A 21017-nucleotide genomic window follows, 5' to 3' on the forward strand; every position below is an offset into this window, starting at 1 on the left:
ACATCCTACAAATCCCTAAGCAAGCTCATTTTTCTCTTGGGTATATCACAATGGTACATGCTAGGCTGGCTTCAGCATGTAGTGTTGTTGGTAGAGTGGTGAGCATAGCTGCCTTCAAAGCAGTTGACATGGGTTTGATTCCCAGCCAATGTATGCAAGCTGGCTTTTGACATCCTACAAATCCCTGGAAGACAAGACAGGAGGAGGAGGAGGCGGGATTATACACATGCAAGATGTGTGAAAGCACTTTAGGCCTGCAATTTAGCATTTCATGTGATTTCTGCACTTAAAACGCTGCTTTGTATCAAATCAAGATTTTTCCCCAGGACTTTTGGCATGTTTTCCACTCCACCATGTCCCCCTCCAGGTGTTAGACCCCTTGAAACATCTTTTCCATCACTTTTGTGGCCAGCATAATTTTTTCTAATTTTCCAAGTTCGCATCCCCATTGAAGTCTATTGCGGTTCGCAAAAGTTCGCGCGAACCAAACCTTTTGCGGAAGTTCGCGAACCTAAAATCGGAGGTTCGGGCCATCTCTACCCTTGACCCAACGCTGTGTGCCAGAGATGACACCACTTGCCTCTCAACTTCACGGTACAGTTTGGGTATTGCCTTTTTAGAGAAATAATTGCGGCCTGGTATCTTCCACTGCGGTGTCTCAATGGCCACAAATTTACAGAAGGCCTCGGAGTCCTCCAGCTGGTATGGTAACAGCTGGCGAGCTAACAGTTCCGTTAAGCCAGCTGTCAGATGCCGGGCAAGGGGGTGACTGGCAGAAATTGGCTTCTTCCGCTCAAAGATTTCCTTCACAGACACCTGACTGCTGTGGGCAGAGGAGCAGGAACTGCTCAAGGGCAGAGGCGAAGTGGAGGAGGGTGGCTGTGAAGGTGCAAGGGAGAAAGCAGCTGAAGATGCTGCACCTGAAGGAGGAAGAGGAGAAGGAGAGTGGCTTTGCTTTTGTGTGCTGCTTTTGCTCAGATGCTCTTCCCATTGCAGTTTGTGCCTTTTTTCCATGTGCCTTTGTAAGGCAGTTGTCCTTACGTGGGTGTTGGCCTTTCCACGGCTCAATTTTTGGAGGCAGAGAGAATAGATGGCATTGCTCTGATCTTTGCCAGACACACTAAAAAAATGTTCAAACCGCTGAGCCCCCCTGCGCTGAGCCCCCCTGGGGTGATGACACTAAGGTGGCATCAGCAGCTGACGTTGAAGGGCATGTTTGCTGGCGCCGGACACTGCCACCAGCTGTTTCTGACGATGAGCTCCCCCTGCTTCTTTCAGCAACTAGTCTCCTCCTACTCCTCTCTGGCTCCCCCCTCTGAACTGTCCCCCTGTTCATCTCCTCTATTGGGAACATACGTGGCATCCGTATCATCGTCATCATCATAATCATCCTGCCCAACTTCGCTTTCCTCAGACACCTCCAAAACTGCACCAACAGCAGGTACTTCATCCTCTTCACACGTTAAGTCCATAGTGTCGCCGCCTAACTCAGACATATGAGGTGGTGTAACTATCTTAGCGCCTTCATCTGGTTGTAACAATAATGGCTGTGAATCAGTTAATTCCCCGCCAATTAACTCCTGCGAAGTGTCAAATACAGCAGATGTGGTGCTTGTAGTAGTGCTGGCGGCTGCAGAATATGAGGTGTTCTGTGTTAAATAGTCAACCACATCCTGACAATCTTGGGAGTTGATGGGAAGTGCCTTCTTCTGAGCAATGTACTTTGGGCCAGGGCCGCACAAAATTACATCAACACGACCTGCCGGGTGGCCTTCCTCTGGGTCTGCCTCTACCTCTTCCTCTACCTGTTTTGTCCATTTTGTCCATATCGGGGGGATGAAATGAAAGGTATGCACTGACTTGACTAATACAATGTGCAGTCACACAGGTGCAGTTAACAGGTATGCACGGAGTGGTATATCACACTGTGTGCACTCACGTAGGTAGGTGGGAGCACTGTGAACAACAGGTAGTTATATGCAGTGATGGGTATTTCAATGTGCACCTGTCAGTTACACGCAGACAGGTACCGGACAGGCACAGTGACACTGCGTGCGCTCATGTAGGTGGGTGGGTGCACTGAGGTGAACAACAGGTAGGTATATGCAGTAATGGGTATTACAATGCGCACCTGTCACACACAGACAGGTAGCGGACAGGCACAGTGACACTGTGTGCGCTCAACTCACGTAGGTAGGTGGGTGCACTGTGAACAACAGGTAGGTATATGCAGTGATGGGTATTATAATGTGCACCTGTCACACACAGACAGGTACCGGACAGGCACAGTGACACTGCGTGCGCTCAACAGTGGTGCTCATCCAGATTCCGGATATCAGGGTAACTCAGATATCCGAACTTTTTTCAGCTATCTGACCAGATTCGGATTCCGGATACCTGGGCCCAAATCCGGATAGCTATCTGCGTCGCATATTTGGTCGCATACCCGAATATTCGGCGGATATCCGGCAGATATCCAGATCCAAATACTGTAACTAAAGAGATGACATCATTGAGCCAAACAGAGGGCTCCCAGCAGAAGCCCTAGCAACCAATCACAGAAGGGCACCTTGGCCAGCCCCACCTGACCTCATTGAGCCAATCAGAGGGCTCCCAGCCTAATCCCTGGCACCCAATCACAGAAGGGAACCCTGGCCAGCCCCCGTGTGGGTGCCATGATAAGAAAACTCGTCCTGTGTGACTGTTCAGTCACTGAGAGACATGCTGCAGTGATGCTGGTCTACAGTGATAAACCTAAAGCTGTTCAGTGATTAACCCCTTCACTATCACTACACTATTGTTAATTAGCTTAATTTCATTGTGTGACAGTCAGAGTGTGTGCTGTGCTGCAGGGCTGCTGCAGCTGCTTTGTGTCTGTGTGTGTGCTGTGCATAGACCAGGCCAGCTGCTGCCTAGTGGCCAGCTATTAGCCTTAGCTAGCTACAGTTTAGGTTAGGTTAGGGATTAGGGGATAGGATTACTGTGTTATTGTGTAGTTAGTACTGTAGTACTGCAGTCAGGGCCTTGCTGTAACATAGATTGTAGTGTAACTATTTCAACTAATGTACCCTTCTTAAACTTAAATATTGTATACAAATGTAAGCAGACTGCAGAGTGGCGCAACAGAAGTGTGCTGGGCCCACAACCCAGAGGTCAATGGATCAAAACCATCCTCTGCTAGGCATGATTTCATTTTTGCACCTCTCTTTATTGCATAGGCAAAACCTTTTCCATAGCCCTGTAAGAGAAAGTGTAATAAGGGCCCTGCCGTAACATAGATATTACGGTAGCTAAGACTACTCCTGGGCCTTTATTGTAGTTGAAGAGATGAGTGAACTGTGACACCACACTTAAAAACAAAACAAAAAAAACAGCAAACGGAGAAGCTTCCCCATATTGGAGCATTGGATTTGGTAAAGTCTTAAGCCAATGTGTTGTAAGGCATAAGTAAGCTTTAGGTTAGCAGGAATGGTTGCATGGCCACCTAGCTTTTCATCCTTCCCAGGCCAGCTAGGCTGGCTTCAGCCTGTAGTGTTGGTAGTATAGTGGTGAGCATAGCTGCCCTCCAAGCAGTTGACCTGGGTTTGATTCCTGGCCAATGTATGTGAGCATGCTTTTGACATCCTACAAATCCCTGGAAGACAAGATCCTCTGGAGGAGGAGAAGGGAGGAAGGAAGCTGTTGTGAGGTGCTATATAAGGAATAGCAATTAGCCAGGAGTAAGGTAACAAGCCTACAAGAGCCTAACTAAGCTTTCCCTAGCAGAGTCTGTCAGCAGCTGTCACTCCACTAATTACTGTAGGCAGACGAGTGAGTAAAATGGCTGGAGAACCTTGCCTTTTATAAGGGGGGGGGGAGTGGCTCCAGGAGGGAGTGTAGCCTGATTGGTTACAATGTGCCTGCTGACTGTGATGTAGAGGGTCAAAGTTGACCCTAATGGAGCATTATGGGGGCGAACCGAACTTCCACAAAAGTTCGCCTTTGCTGGCGAACGCGAACCACCCAAAGTTCGCCGTGAACCATTTGGGCCATCTCTACTACTGTGTTAGGTTTCTACAGAACTGCTGTGCTGTGAGCAGTGCCAGTGACAGTTCGTGTGCACTAGTGTCTTCTCCTATGCGGTCTGACTGTCACTCGGCACTTGGCACGTGTTACTTGGCTTTCCCTTTAAAAAATAATGATGATATATGCCTCACTTACCCTAAAAACAATTTTTAAAGCAATTTAAAGGCCACTTCCGGTTTTTCTATCCAGATATCCGAATCAGAAAATTTTGAACTCTGATATCCGACCCGGATTGGATATCTGGGTATCCGGATCCGAATCAGATCCGGATTTTGAAAAGGGGTATCCGAGCAGCACTAGCGCTCAACTCACGTAGGTAGGTGGGTGCACTGTGAACAACAGGTAGGTATATGCAGTAATGGGTATTACAGTGTGCACCTGTCACACACACAGGTAGTCACTGAATGTGCTCCATAGACCAGTATTGCATTGTTTGGATGCGGGCGCACATTTCAGTCCAGGAGGGGCGGTGTGCGCCACAGCGATTAACCATTCAATTGTACAGTATTGGGTCAGGGATGCGCAGCCTTCTACTTTTATTTTGTTTTCATAATTCTGTAACTACCAGGCTAGCAGCGCCCATTGTGCTATCCTGTTTTGCATGGTAAGTATTTAGTTATGCATATGTTTTGCATCTGTCTGATTGCTGAGTGTGTATTTGAGCTGTATAAGCGGTGCATATGAGGTGAGAAGTCATTCAGATGCAGCCCATGTTGGTGAGCGCTTGCTTTGTTTTTTTGCTACCTGTGGCATTTACCAGCCCGAGGTCCTCCTAATCCCTCGCCATCATCCCACAGGCTGCTGTTCCTCTGTTGTCCCCCTCAGTAAGCTGTGCGTCTCACGAGTCATCCAGCCATTGTGCATGCACGGCGCTGGCCGCATCACCTTTGTCATGCTCCTGAAGCCGGGCACATTCTGCACATGCACGGTACCAATTTTTGCTTACTGCCTGACTACGGGAGCGTGTTGGAGGAGAGAGCGCATGAGGCGACTGGAGGTGAACACAGGGGGATTGGAGCAGTGCGGGATGATTGCGAGGGACCAGGAAGCCTTCAGGGGGCTGGAAGAGGCCCCAGGTAATTAACTGGGCCCCTATTGTTTTAGTTAACGCTATATTGTCTATATTATCTTTTTGCACTAGCACTTTCATTGGTATGCTTCACTCTAAATACTTTTTTAAACATTTTTCTATGGTGTTATCTCCCTTACACCAGCACCATGTGATAGCTATGAATATTAACAGTATTGCACAGATCTATGTATATTTATTCTGCATTTTTATTGTATGCTTCACTGAAAATATTTTTATATTTTTTTTCTGTTTTTGCAATTTGGTCTTGAGAGATCGCACATTGTTTATGGCATTAGTATTCCTAGACATTTGGCATATTTCCTTATTATGTTGTATAATAATCTTCATAATAGGAACTATAGAGCCTTGCCTAATTATTATTATTAGTCCGTATACAGACTTATGGATGTCATGCGACTATGCCTTGCTTTCAACATTGTTTTAATCATGGAAATTTGATACTATGAAGAGTTTCTGAACAGTGAAGCAGTGATTAATTTTGATTTCGTCAATTGCGACTTCAGAGTGGGAATTCTGACTCTTGAGGTTGTTTGTGCATGCCAAGTGACAGGCAGACTATTGGGCCAATCAAAGTGCAGGGATAATGTCCTGTAAAGTGATTGGACCCGCAGGGGCTCAGGGCAGGACGAGTGGAGTTCTCGTCATTGCCAATTAGCAGGCATAAGTTCGTAGCGCTCGATATGCTACTCTGATAAGGCACCTTAGCTCAATATAAGGCTCCTTAACTCTGATAAGGCATGCTATTTGTCTTAGTGAATCAAGCCCTCTCTGTGAGAAGGTGACCCATAGGAGTGTGACTGAATCTGCAATATGTCTGCTTGTTCATTTCACCCCAGCGGGAACTTAATCCTTAGTTCTTGATTAGAAAGCATCTTTAGGTTAGAAGTACCTTTCTATACAGCTATACATAAGCATGTTTATATGACAGATTCTGGTTTTCAGTTATAACTAGCTCCTCTTTTTGATTTTTATATCCAGGTCGGACACAATTGATGCAATTAGATTTGTATTGTTTTTTTCTGTTACACATGAGAATCGTGACGGGGATATTTCTTTGTATGTCACAACAGTGTGCCTACTTGTCTCGGTACTGAGACTACCTGCCCATCGGTGAGCGCTCCTTGCTCTCTGACCCTCCTCAGGTGGACTACGGAGGACACCCCTTGTTGGGGCCTCAACATAAAGGTGAATTTTTGTATTATAGCAGTGACCTTCTTTTTGCTGCTAGGATATAAATGTTTTGGTTGTGTGTCATCTTGCTCTCTGTATGGTTATTTGTCATGCCTTCCAAGTCTCAGCACAAGGGGGGATGATTGGAAGTTTGTGTCAATCCATGCAAATGCCGTCTATGTTTCTGGACTACTTAAGAAGACAGGGGGCTCAATTTGGGGTTTTCCAGTAAACACTTTTTTGTAACTCTTTTATTAGCAGAGTTTTATAAGAGAGAAATACAATACACAGACAGGAAATTGTGCAAGTATTATCATTTAGTATTAATATAGTGCCGACATCTTACACAGCGCTGTACAGAGTATATTTTGTCTTGTCACTTACAGTCCCTCAGAGGGGCTCACAATCTAATCCCTACCATAGTCATATATCTATATTGTGTAGTGTATGTATCGTAGTCTGGGGCCAATTTTGGGGGAAGCCAATTAACCTATCTGTATGTTTTTGGGTGTGTAGGAGGAAACCGGAGTACCTGGAGGAACCTCACTCAGACATGGGGAGAACATATAAACTCCTTGCAGATGTTGACCTGGCTGGGATTCGAACCGGGGACCCAGCGCTGCAAGGCAAGAGCACTAACCACTACGCCACCGTGCTGCCCAAGTATGACATAGCAGCTTGATCAAATGAGGAGCTCTTATTGATTGTCCGTAATATCCACTACAAATGTCCGATTATCTTCCACATACACCTTGCTGGAGTGGACAAGGCAAATAGCTAGAAAACAACAACATTTCACCCCTATCACTGAGCCTGTCTCATAGCACACTCCCAGGCTGCTGACAAAATATAAAAGAAATAACCAAAGAAAAGAGAACTGAATAAACCAAAACACAGATAAACATAACAAAAAGAAAAAACCCACAAGCTGGAATGTTGTGACTGAGAAGGCAACCGATAATTACCATAAGCATTCAATTCCCAATATCGGCCTGTTCCTGAATTACACCCCCTATTGTCTCCCCAGTCCCCACCTCAATAATTATACTCGGGATTCCTGTCATCCTTTTTGCTCATAATTTACATCCCAGAAATCCCATACCTTCTGGAAAAGGACCTCCCTCTCATACCCCAAGGAAGTCAGATGCTCCATTGTCCTCACCCACCTGATCCTATGTACCACATCCTCAATCTGTGGGGGACACCTCCTCCTCCAGAATGCCGCTAGGGAGAGCAGAGCAGCTGTGAGGATATGGCTGAGCATCTTCTGGGGATGAGATCTAAGCTCCCCCCCCCCCCTTCCCGTGTACCCAAAAGAAAGATCCCAGGGTCTAGGGGGGGATATAGGTTTTAAAATGACCTTCCTTGTTTATGAGACTTTGGACCGGTTTAAAACATAGCTGGGCCTGAGAATAGAACTAGAAATATGCGCGACTGTAGGGTGTGCTGCCCCCCCATTCTCCAGCACCCATCTGATGTGCCCGGGTACATTCTGTGCAGTCTATGCAGAGTTAGGTACCAGTGGAAACATTATTTTGTAGATATTCTGTTTAGTTTAAGTGCAGATAGAGGACTTTCTAGCATTACTCCAGATATCTTCCCATTCAGCTACGTCTAATGTAGTGCCCAGCTTGGTCTCCCAATCAACCATCTATTAATGTGTCACAAAAGCTGCAGGGCCAGGGATTGATAAGAGAGACTATAGCCATGATATCAGACCCAGTTCCCAATCTGACTCCAAAAGAATACTTTCACATGAGGTCAGAGATGGGAGTGGCACATGTCAGGAAACACATTTTTAAAGAGAGATCAGTGCCAAAATGTAGAGATAAACACACATGCAGCAGTAATTCATAAATCAGGTAAAGACCCTCCGGCTGCTGCTAACTACAGACGTATCTCTCTATTGAACGTAGATGTGATGTTATTTGCTAAGATTCTAGCTCTGCGTCTGACACCTATTCTGGAAACTCGCATCTTACCTTACATAGTTATTTTGGTTGAAAAAAGACATACGTCCATCGAGTTCAACCAGTATAAAGTACAACACCAGCCTGCTCCCTCACATATCCCTGTTGATCCAGAGGAAGGCGAAAAAACCCTAACAAGGCATGGTCCAATTAGCCCCAAAAGGGAAAAAAATTCCTTCCCGACTCCAGATGGCAATCAGATAAAATCCCTGGATCAACATCATTAGGCATTACCTAGTAATTGTAGCCATGGATGTCATTCAACGCAAGGAAAGCATCTAAGCCCCCTTTAAATGCAGGTATAGAGTTTGCCACAACGACTTCCTGTGGCAATGCATTCCAGATCTTAATCACTCTTACTGTAAAGAACCCTTTCCTAAATAAATGGCTAAAACGTTTTTCCTCCATGATATCAGACCCTGATCCAGTCGCTTTTATGCTGGACGTGAAGCGTACAATGCTACAGTAAGAGGGGGGGAGGGGGGGGTACAGGCTTGGCTTTCTCGGCATTTGTTGGATGGTTTCTTCCCCTCCACAGATGCAGAGAAGGCCTCTGGCAGGATTACTTGGGACTTCCTAAGACTTCCTCTACAATCTATGGGTCTGGGTGACGGGATGTTAAATTGGATATTTTTGCTAAACTCTAATCTATCAGCCAAGGTGAAGGTCAATTTTTTTTGTCTGGATCATTTGGTCTCTGAAACAGGCGAGTCCCGTTTCAGAGACCAAATGATCTCGACAAAAAAAAAAGGGTGATCCCCTTCCCGAAGTTTATTACCATCCTGGAACCATTTCCTGAATATGATAAAAGATGATCCTTTCATCAAGGACATCTGGATTGGAGGCTTGGAACATTGAGGTCTCAGCTTTTGCTGATGATTTGCTTTTTTTCTAAGAGCCTCTCAAATCCCCCTGCCGAGTCTCGTGAAGTAGAACGACTGGATTGGACACCTGTCCAACTATAAGATAAACTTTGTCTCAGTCTCAGGCTCCAAATGTCACTTTGAGGCCTGAAGTGTTGGACCTGCTGAGAGATACATTCCCATTTCAATGGGCTCCCCAGTAGGCTACACGATTTTAGGAAAAATGTAAAATTGTGATTTCGATTTTTTTCTCTAAACAAGCTTTAGCACTAAATTCACAAGATACAGTAACATTTACAAACATGCATTGCCAGAAAATGAAATCATATCAAATTAATAGTAGTATGATTCATTTTCTGTCATATTTGTAAATGTTACTGTATTGTGATTTGTGAAACTGAATTTATCAAATAGCTATTAATCTAATGCAAAGATAAAAACTAAAAGCAAGAATTGCTTGCAAATGTATTTTTATTAAATAGAAACATTGTGGCAGTGGGCACTGGGCTGGTGAATTGATTACCAGAATTCAAAATTATTACGTTGATGACAAGTGGCTTGCAAAAGTATTCGGCCCCCTTGAAGTTTTCCACATTTTGTCACATTACTGCCACAAACCTGAATCATTTTTATTGGAATTCCACGTGAAGGACCAATACAAAGTGGTGTACACGTGAGACGTGGGACGAAAATCATACATCATTCCAAACATTTTTTACAAATAAATAACTGCAAAGTGGAGTGTGTGTAATTATTCAGCCCCATTTGGTCTGAGTGCAGTCAGTTGCCCATAGACATTGCCTGATGAGTGCTAATGACTAAAGAGAGTGCACCTGTGTGTAATCTAATGTCAGTACAAATACAGCTGCTCTGTGAGGGCCTCAGAGGTTGTCTAAGAGAATATTGGGAGCCACAAAACCATGAAATCCAAAGAACACACCAGAGAGGTCAGGGATTAAGTTACTGAGAAATTTAAAGCAGGCTTAGGCTACAAAAAGATTTCCAAAGCCTTGAACATCCCACGGAGCACTGTTCATGCGTTCATTCAGAAATGGAAGGAGTATGGCACAACTGTAAACCTACCAAGACAAGGCCGTCCACCTAAACTCACAGGCCAAACAAGGAGAGCGCTGATCAAAAATGCAGTCAAGAGGCCCATGGTGACTCTGGACAAGCTGCAGAGATCTACAGCTCAGGAGGGGGAATCTGTCCATAGGACAACTATTAGTCGTGCACTGCACAAAGTTGGTCTTTATGGAAGAGTGGCAAGAAGGAAGCCATTGTCAACAGAAAAGCATAAGAAGTCCCATTTGTAGTTTGCCACAAGCCATGTGGGGGACATAGCAACCATGTGGAAGAAGGTGCTTTGGTCAGATGAGACCAAAATGGAACTTTTTGGCCAAAATGCAAAACACTATGTGTGGCAGAAAACTAACACTGCACATCACTCAGAACACACCATCCCCACTGTCAAATATGGTGGTGGCAGCATCATGCTCGGGAGGTGCATCTCTTCAGCAGGGACAGGGAAGCTGGTCAGAGTTGATGGGAACATGGATGGAGCAAAATACAGGGCAATCTTGGAAGAAAACCTCTTGGAGTCTGCAAAAGAGCTGAGACTGGGGCGGAGGTCCACCTTCCAGCAGGATAACAACCCTAAAAATAAAGCCAGGGCAACAATGGAATGGTTAAAACAAAACATATCCATGTGTTAGAATGGCCCAGTCAAAGTCCAGATCTAAATCCAATCGAGAATCTGTGGCAAGATCTGAAAACTGCTGTTCACAAACACTGTCCATCTAATCTGACTGAGCTGGAGCTGTTTTGCAAAGAAGAATGGGCAAGGATTTCAGTCTCTAGATGTGCAAAGCTGGTAGAGACATACCCTAAAAGACTGGCAGCTGTAATTGCAGCAAAAGGTGGTTCTACAAAGTATTGACTCAGGGGCTGAATAATTACGCACACCCCACTTTGCAGTTATTGATTTGTACAAAATGTTTGGAATCATGTATGATTTTCGTTCCACTTCTCACATGTACACCACTTTGTATTGGTCTTTCATGTGGAATTCCAATAAAATTGATTCATGTTTGTGGCAGTAATGTGACAAAATGTGGAAAACTTCAAGGGGACCGAATACTTTTGCAAACCACTGTATATGTGGCCACTGGCCAATTATAATAGGTGCCGGCCGGTGGTAAATGTGTGACTGTCGGGGGTTATCAGTTGCGCCAGTGTCACTCACTATACTCCTTCTCACAAGTGCTGCTGGCCGTGCATTCCTCGATTCAGTACCTCACTTCCTGCTGGCCGGAAGGGGGAAGCGCGCTGTTGTAACATGGAACGCAGATGCGGCTAACACTACACATTGAAAGCCAGTGACGTATGCATGCAATGCTGGAGACAGAATGACGCATTGAAAGCAGAAAAACAACCGCAATTAAAAAAAAAAAAAAATCACCGTTCTGACAATACTGAAATCATCTTGACGCACATCGCGATTTTGATTAAAAAAAAAAAAGATACAACATGCAGCCCTACTCCTAGGAGGAAAAAAAATACATTTTTATTGAAACAAAAGGACATTTAAATTAATAAAAAAAAAAAAAAGTTGCAGCAGCAGTCAGATGCCACCAACAGAAATCTCTGTTGTTGACAAGAAAAGGGGGAAAAACATTTGTGTGCTAAGTTGTATGGCCGTGAACTGTTAAAGCTGCAGTGTTCTGAATTGTAAAAAATGGCCTGGTCAATAGGGGGGTGTAAGCCTGTGGACCACAGGCTTACACCCCCCTAGTGACCAGGCCAAGTGGTTAAAGAGGTAATAGGCTGTTTACAGCTTAATACCTTGTAAGCTCATTATATGGCAGTCTGCAGACTAGTTTAAGCTTCCTGGCGGTAAGCCCGAGCTGAGCTCGGGCTATGCCGCGCAGGAGGATTTCTCAGGTCCTGCTGGGCCGATTTACATAATTTTCTTTTGGTACACGCCCGATCCCCGCGCCGCCACCCAGACCCCATGCGCTGCCTGGCCAATCAGTGCCAGGCAGCGCTGAGGGGTGGATCGGGACTCCCTTTGCCATCAAGACGTCGGTGACGTAATTCCGCCCGTCGCCATGGTGACGGGGGAAGCCCTAATGGAAATCCCGTTCAGAACGGGATTTGCGGACGGGCTTGATCACCGGAGGCGATCAAAGAGGGTGGGGGGATGCCGCTGCTCAGCGGCTGTCATGTAGCTAGCGCTAGCCTAGCTACACGATTAAAAAAAAAAAAAAAAACATAAAAAAAATAGTGCTGCTGCTGCACTGCCCCCTGGCGGTTTTAATTGACCGCCAGGAGGGTTAAGTAGCAGAGTACTGTCTGGGAGTGAGCAATCCTTTTGTGTTTGGTAAGTTGAAGGAGTGGTGAGGGTGAGATCCTGGTGGTGGCAGCTCCGGTGCTCACCTGCGCTCCCCTATTGTGATACATGATGGTTTGGGGGCCCCCACCTGTCATGTGCACTAGTGTTTGCATAAGCTAATTATATGACAAGACATCAATAGTCTGCCTTGTTAAAAGATATAACTGCCAACTGTGGTAGTCCTGTATCTGTGACTACGATCCTTATTTCTTATATGTTATTTAAAGCAATGTTGGCTTATATTCTGATCTTTCTAGTCAATGAATAACCATAAAGTCTTTTTGTTTTTTTTATATAAACGGTTATTGTTTACATAATTTGCTTCAATAAAAGCTTGAAATGCAAAAAAAAAAAAATTAAAAAAAAAAGTGTTTTGGCTTCTATTTACTCTTCAGGAGAGCCGCGGCTGCATGTGACTACAGATACTGCCTCATTTGCATAGATAAAACACCTGGGTTATTAACCTTTACAATCTACAAAATAAAAAGTGATCACAGGCCAGTTGTAACAAGGCTTAGTACTATATGTACCCATGTTTCTCTCATGACACCTCACTTCAGGGACTTTTTACACTTTACAAACCAATGCACTGAGTAGCATGAGAGAGTCCTCAGGATTCTGTGTAAATATGCTGCCATGTGCATCTAGCAAGAAATAAAAGAAACATAGGAAAGACAACTTTACTTACGGTAACGTCTTTTCCAGTAGTCAGAAGGACAGCACCCCTGGATGAGACTTGTCTCCCTCCCAACCGTGGACAGGAACTGCAAAAGAAAGATTTGCATAACAAATAGGCAGCCATATATAAGCTACTAGCTTACCCTCAGTACTTCAGTTAATACAAAAGATGACACGGACCGGTATATGGCCTCTTGCACACTGCAAGCAATTCAGAATCAGATTCCGCTTTTTAATCTGTTTTTACTTGCGATTCAGATTCAGATTTGCAGTTTGCTCCTTGCACACTGCAAATCTGAATCTGAATCGGAGGTAAAAAACTGATTAAAAAGCGGAATCTGAATCTGAATTGCTTGCAGTGTGCAAGAGGCCTAAATGCTTACTTACATAATTATTATTCCACCCAAAAATAGGGCGGGTTGCAGGGGTGCTGTCCTTCTGACTAGAAAAGACGTTACCGTAAGTAAAGTTGTCTTTCCCAGAACGTCATTGGACAGCACCCCTGGATGAGACGATATACCAGATATAGGAATTTAGGGCGGGACCACTTCCTGCAGCACTTTTCTTCCAAATGATAAGTCTGCTGCGGCTGAGATGTTTAGGCGATAATGCTTCACAAAAGTATTGTGACTTGACCAGGTAGCAGCTCTGCATATCTGTTCTATTGATGCCCCTGACCTCTCTGCCCAGGAAGTTGATATTCCTCTTGTAGAATGAGCTCTAATTGAAGAACCTAACTGCTTTCCTTGAGCTTGATATGCCAATGTAATAGCCTGTTTGATCCATCGTGCTAGAGTCGTTTTGGACGCCTTGTTGCCTCTTTGTTTCCCAGCAAATAGAATGAACATTGCATCAGTCTTTCTCCATGGACCTGTTCTCTCCATATATTGTATAAGACATCTCCTTACGTCCAGGCAATGAAGTCTCTTTTCTTTGTCATTGTTAGGATTCTCACAAAAGGAAGGAAGGAAGATTTCTTGATTCCTGTGAAATGAGGAAACAACTTTAGGTAGAAACGCTGCATCCGTGCGTAATGTAATTCTATCTTCCGAAATGATGCAGTAGGGCTCTCTAATAGACAACGATTGCAATTCACCTATTCTCCTAGCTGAAGTAATGGCTAGCAAAAAAATGGTTTTCAAAGTAAGAAATTCAAATGGGGCCTCACATAACCCCTGTAAGAAAGTATTTAAATCCCATGAGGGTATTCTGGACTTGATTGCTGGTTTCAGTCTCTTTAAAGCTTGGAAGAATCTTAAAATTAGACTTTCTTCTGCCAGCTGTCTTTCTAAAAATACACTTAGAGCAGATACTTGTACCTTCAGAGTGCTTATACTAAGCCCCTTCTTGTATCCACACTGAAGAAATTCTAATACGGATTTAAGCGATGTATTGTCACAAGATCTTTCCGTACACCATTCGTTAAACACTCTCCAGGCCTTTTGGTATACTACCTGAGTCACCTTCTTCCTACTCTGTATCAAGGTTTCTGATAGTCCGTCTGAAAAACCTTTGGACTTCAGGATGCCCCACTCAGCTTCCAGGCTGAAAGGTGAAGGCTGTTTAACCTCGGATGCCACACTGGACCCTGGGACAGCAAGTGAGGTATGGGAGGAAAGACTATCGGATCTGCAACTGCTAGTGTTCTTAGTGACGTGAACCATGGTCTTTTCGGCCATAGTGGAGCTATCAGGATTACTCGAGCCCTGTCCTGAATAATCTTTTTTATTACTCGTGGTAGCAATGGAATTGGAGGAAATGCATACATCAGTAACTCTCCCCAATTGATTGAGAAGGCGTCTACTTTCCAAGGTAGGTCCTCCGGAAACAGGGCACAAAATTGCTGACATTTCGCATTCACTCTCCTTGCAAACAGGTCTACTTCTGGGCAACCCCATTGTAACGTCACCTGCTGAAAAACTTCCAGATCTAGTGACCACTCGTTCGAGTCCAACTTCCTCCTGCTGAGGTAGTCCGCCAGGTGGTTTGAGGTTCCTTTTAAGTGTATCGCAGTTAATGATAAAAGATTTCTTTCCGACCAGAATAGGATCTTTGACGTCTTTTCCCATAAGGATTGATTCCTCGTGCCCCTTGCCTATTCAGGAAGACTACAACGCTCCTGTGTTCCGTTCTTATCCTGACATGAGAATTCTCTATTAGGGGCCCGAAATGTAGTAAAGCTTGCCATACTGCCTGCAATTCTCTGTTGTTCGATGACTGTGACCTTATTGTCATATTCCATGGACCCTGAGCCGGCAGAGAATTGAAGTGGGCTCCCCAACCCCACAAACTGGCATCGGTTGTGATTGTATTCTGTTGTGGATAATTCCACAGATGACCTGGAGATAGATGATCCAGCTGTTGCCACCAGAGAAGGGAAGCCTTTACACTTTGTGGAATGATGATCTTCTTGTCTAGAGTCACCAGAGACCTGTTCCGGGATTTCAAAATCCATATTTGTAAGAATCTCGCATGGAACTGTCCCCACTGGATTGCCTGAAAGGCAGAAGTTAGAAGGCCTAGAAGAGCCATGGCTTTTCTTAGCGATATGCTTCTTAATTTCTCTCCCTCCATCCACACGGCAAACCTCAGGTATTGTTGGCAGGATAAATGGATTGGTAGATGTAGGTACGCATCCTTCAGGTCTAGAGATGCCAAAAAATCGTCCTTCTGTAAAAGATGAACTACAGATTGAATATTGTCCATCCTGAATTTTCTGTATTTGACTTTTAGATTCAATTTCTTTAGGTTTAGAATCAGTCGATAGGCTCCTTGAGGCTTTTTTACCAGGAAGATTGGGGAGTAGAATCCCTGTTCTCTTTGACATGCTGGAACCTGTCGAATTACTCCTTTCTGAAGAAGTGACTTTACTTCTGACTGGAGGGCTATTAATAAGGCTGGGTCTTTTGGACAGGGTGTTAAGACAAAGTTTTGAGGGGGAAGATGTTCGAACTCTATTCTGTAACCCTCTAATATTATGTTTAGTAACCATTGATTGGTGAATAGTTGTGGCCATATTTCGTAAAAGTTGTTGATTCTCCCCCCCACCGGAATGATGGCGTCATTGTTTGTTTGTCTTTTTAGTATTAGTAGAGGTATTGCGGGGTCCTTGTTGCCTGTAAGGGGCCCATCTTCTACCCTTGGAGGATTTACTATCCGTTTCATTTTTGGCGGGGGCCCGAAATGGCCGTTTATTCTGAAAGGGGCGCTTCCTTGGAAAAATGTTCTTATCTGCCGTACGATCTAGTGTATCGTCCAGCTTAGACCCAAACAGCAGATTTCCTTCACAGGGGATACCACAAAGCTTAGATCTTGAGGAGTTATCCCCATTCCATGTTTTAACCCATACTCCTCTTCTGGCTGAGTTGACTAGTGCGGTGGTTCGGGCTGTTAATTTAACCGTATCGTCTGCTGCATCAACCATGAAATTTGAGGCATTGGTAATTTTAGGAAAGTCATTAAGGATTTCCTCCCTAGAAACCCCATTAGCTATTTTATACTGTAATTCTGCCAGCCAAGTCTTCAGAGATCGACTAACTGCTGTCGATGCTACTGCTGGCTTGAAAGTTAATGAAGCAGACTCCCACGCCCTTCGCAAAACATTATCCATTTTTTTGTCTATTGGGTCTTTTAGGTTTCCAAAATCCTCAAACATAAGGTCTGACTTTCTTGAAACCCTGGAAAAGGAAGGATCTAGTTTAGGCGGAGGGCCCCAACAAGCCTGGTCATCTGGAGCAAAAGGCTTAGATAAAGATTTTGGCCAAAAGGCCCTTTTCTCAGGATTTTCCCATTCATTCCTAATCATAGTTTTAAGAGTAGAATGGACCGGGATGAACCTTGATTGGGGGTCCGCCAAACCTTCATACATTTGGTCAAGGGGTGACAAGGGTTTTTGTTCTGATTTAATACCCATTGTTTCATGCATGGATGTCAAAAGATCCTTCATTAACTCTGTGGAAAAGGCAAACTTTTGTGGTTTTTCAGCCTTATCCATCTCCTCACCCTCAGATATTTCATCTAATGCAGAAATTTCTCCATCAGAAAATTGTGAACCTTCTACATCACTCTCTCTGCTTCTCCTAGCCTGCACAGGAGCATGAGATAAAGAAATTGGAGATAAACCACTGACATTAGGTATAACCGGAGCCTCATTGCTAGGACCAGGCATATCAGCAGGGCTGGGAGCTACAGTCTGAGAAGAAATGGCAGAATCTTTAATTTCCTTGATGGCTGAAGACATTTCCTACCGCATCCATCCCATCAGATCCTTAAATATTACAGGGATTCATCCTTAACCAGTTTGTTTGTACAATCCTGGCACAGCTTCTTTGAGGAAGAGGATGACAAACGAGAGGAGCAAATGGCACATTTCTTCACAGATTTACTAGATCCATGCTGACTAGACTGTGTAGAAGATCTGTCAGATTTGTCATGCTTTTCAGGCTTTTCATGTTTTTCTGGCTAAAAAACATAATAACAAGCCAACCATTAGTACCCTCTCTAGTATATATAAAAACATATATATATATAAACAGTGTATAACCTATACATAAGTACTTGCCAGAGAGGTATCTTGGGCTGGCCTGGCAGACTGCGCAGGAGCTGACCCAGAAGCGTCCTCCATGCTCACTTTTGACAACCAGAGTGAGTCAGGAAGCAGACTTAAATAAATCATCACATGACAAAATAATTCAAAACAGCCGCTTGAATCACCAGCTCATTAGCATGATTCTCATTTGCATAAGCCTCTCAAAGGTTAGCCAGTCGCGGCACCTGCCGCTTAATTGCTTATGCGTATTAGCATAATTATCCCCATTACCTTAGCGAATCAGCTGATGCTGATCCGCAATCACCGCCGCGGCCCCCTGCCGCCTGATCTGAGTCACACTGGACGCTGCGCGTGACGACTTCCGGGTTGACCTGGAAGTACCTTGTTTCCAAAGCGCGCCTGCGCTATATCTCCGCTGCCTTGTACGGAGAAGCCTCCTCCACGCTGCAGGGCTCCCACTGTCACCTGAATCAGCCTACTTGGAGCCCTGAAAAACGTTGCCCCTGAACACCTGTCAAGGATAGCACACTGGAGACCTCTCCTCTGCATTCCGTCCGGGACAGGAAACTGAACTGAAGTACTGAGGGTAAGCTAGTAGCTTATATATGGCTGCCTATTTGTTATGCAAATCTTTCTTTTGCAGTTCCTGTCCACGGTTGAGAGGGAGACAAGTCTCATCTAGGGGTGCTGTCCAATGACGTTCTGGGAAAACAACATTTATGGCCAAAACATTTCCCACACTAAACACAAGAGTCTGGTAAGCAGTGACTTGTGCCAAATACATTTCCCACACTCAGTACATGAATAGGGCTACTTACCAGTGTGAGATCTCTCATGTCTGACAAGCTCTGATTTACAAGTAAAACTTTTTCCACACTCAGCACATAAATAGGGCTTCTCACCAGTGTGAGATCTCTCGTGGCTGACAAGATGTGATTTCTGTGCAAAACATTTCCCACACTCAGCACATGAATAGGGCTTTTCACCAGTGTGTGATCTCTTATGTCTGACAACGTCTGATTTCTGTGAAAAACATTTCCCACACTCAGCACATGAGAAAGGCTTCTCACCAGTGTGAGATCTCTCATGACTGACAAGTTGTGATTTCTGAACAAAACATTTCCCACACTCACCACAGGTATATGGCTTCTCACCAGTGTGAGTTTTCTCATGTACGCCAAGGTTTGATTTTTGACCAAAACATTTCCCACACTCAGCACATGAATAGGGCTTCTCACCAGTATGAAATCGCTCATGTATGACAAGCCATGTTTTCCGTGCAAAACATTTCCCACACTGAGCACATGAATAGGGCTTTTCACCAATGTGAGATCTTCCATGTTTGTCAAGATTTGATTTACTCCCAAAACATTTCCCACATTCAGCACATGAATAGGGCTTCTCGCCAGTGTGAGATCGCTCATGTCTAACAAGAGCTGATTTCCAAACAAAACATTTCCCACACTCAGCACATATATGGGGTTTCTCACCAGTGTGAGATCTCTTATGTTTGACAAGATGTGATTTCTGTGCAAAACATTTCCCACGTGTGGAACAGGAATAAGACCCTCCAGCAGGGGGAGAGCTGTGCTGGGTATGAGGCTCCTCAGGGTTAGACAGGTGAGAGGAGTCTGGGGGCATATTTGGTGTAACCCGAATATCTTCAGGAGATTCTTGTCCAGTGACATCATCATCTGTTGTACAGTCTGTGGATACAGAGAGACGGGTCTCTGAGAGGTTCCTGATGCCGGGACTCCGCCCTGCAAATAGAAAAACATCATCACTTCCTGTTAGAGAATTCTGAGGGGAGGAACAATTATCATTAGGGATGAAAGGAAAGAGGATGGTCGGCATTGCTGTACAACTTCCTTTATTTGGCAATGTGCAGACAAGTAGGCTGTGTGTTACATCATCACCTCACAGCCCATAAGAAGAGACTAAACACGTACCGGTGCGGGGGTGGATAATGGTGGGTGCTGGCTGCTGGGAGCCTGACGGCAGTTTCACACAAAAGCGCTTCTTCAGAGGCTATGACAAGGGGGCGGGGCTATATCTGCTCTAGTTGGAGAAAGTGCTTTACTGTAATAGTAACCTGCAATCCAAGATTACAGTGTGGGGAGATCAGGGAGAGCGAGGCCAAACAACACGGCCGCTATTCCTAATGGAATTACAAGTCCTGCTGCAGCAGCTAATTATACAAGCCACTAACATAATAACCCATGATGAATATAGGTCAGGCAATGCAGAGCAGAGAATCTGGCTGGAATAGTCAGCAGTATGTTATATGGTAAGGGTGTAGAAAGAAAGACAAATAAAAAGCTGTCAAAAGATGTAAAAAAAAAATAAAAATGTTTTTGTACATAATATGCAAACAAAGACATAATTACCCTTTTATAAATAGTGCTCTGCTTCTCTGCACATAGCAGACTGTAGTGACAACTTACACTGCACTATCCAACATGGCCACTCCCACAACCTGCCACATCACAGGGCCAATACTACGTCTTGCATTCACACAAAGGGGTAGTAGGCCACTATTTATATCATATCTATGCCCCTGTATTTCAGAGAAGGAAGAAACGCAGCATAGTTATTTGTGTGCTTAGCACTGTACACACATGTCTATCTCATCATGTCACATCATCTCCCTTAAAGAGGAACTTCAGTGAAAATAATGAATACTTACACAGAGAATTGAATGTGTGCATAAAACACCAAGTGAACACCTGACAAAACTGGCTAAGCAAATTTGGCCTAATTGGCTATTCATGAGGCAATGCTCATGCAAATATGCATTCGCTTTCGCATGCCAACTTATGCAGGGTCAAAAACCAATGCCGCAAAGCCATCGCCCTGCGGGAATTAGTTCATGCTGCAATAGCACTATCCAGGAGCGCCACGGGGAGGCTTCCCAATGCCCCTATACAACCGGGGGGACCGCGGGGTCCCAGGCACTCTCACTGCCTGGGAACCACTGCGGCACCCCGGAGGGGGAGGCTGGGTGGCGCAGGCACCGCCCCCCCCCACCCAAGCGTGGCCAGCGCCGGGGAGAGCCGTCCGTACCCACCTCCCAATATTTAAAAACAGGCGCTCCTGGACAGTGCTATTGCAGCATGAAGTAATCCCCGCTTTGGTTTTTGACCCTGCATAAATTGGCATGCGAAAGCGAATGCATATTTGCATGAGCATTGCCTTTTGAATAGCCAATTAGGCCAAATTTGCTTAGCCAGATATG

General features: G+C 44.7%; 2 protein-coding genes across 2 annotated transcripts in view; both read right to left on the reverse strand.

Annotated features, from left to right (window-relative positions):
• LOC137535445 (zinc finger protein 585A-like) overlaps nt 1-21017 on the reverse strand; it is a 184376-nt gene that overhangs the window by 69303 nt on the left and 94056 nt on the right. Inside the window, exon 4 of the mRNA XM_068257273.1 lies at nt 18665-19115. Within this exon, the coding sequence (XP_068113374.1) occupies nt 18665-19115 (451 nt within the window). The remainder of the gene's footprint in view (nt 1-18664; nt 19116-21017) is intronic.
• LOC137535864 (uncharacterized) overlaps nt 19563-21017 on the reverse strand; it is a 60531-nt gene continuing 59076 nt past the window's right edge. The window contains exon 7 of the mRNA XM_068257744.1: nt 19563-19582. Coding sequence (XP_068113845.1) covers nt 19563-19582 — 20 coding nt within the window. The remainder of the gene's footprint in view (nt 19583-21017) is intronic.

Source organism: Hyperolius riggenbachi, chromosome 10, assembly GCF_040937935.1.
Source record: "Hyperolius riggenbachi isolate aHypRig1 chromosome 10, aHypRig1.pri, whole genome shotgun sequence".
In the NCBI taxonomy this organism is placed as follows: domain Eukaryota; kingdom Metazoa; phylum Chordata; class Amphibia; order Anura; family Hyperoliidae; genus Hyperolius; species Hyperolius riggenbachi.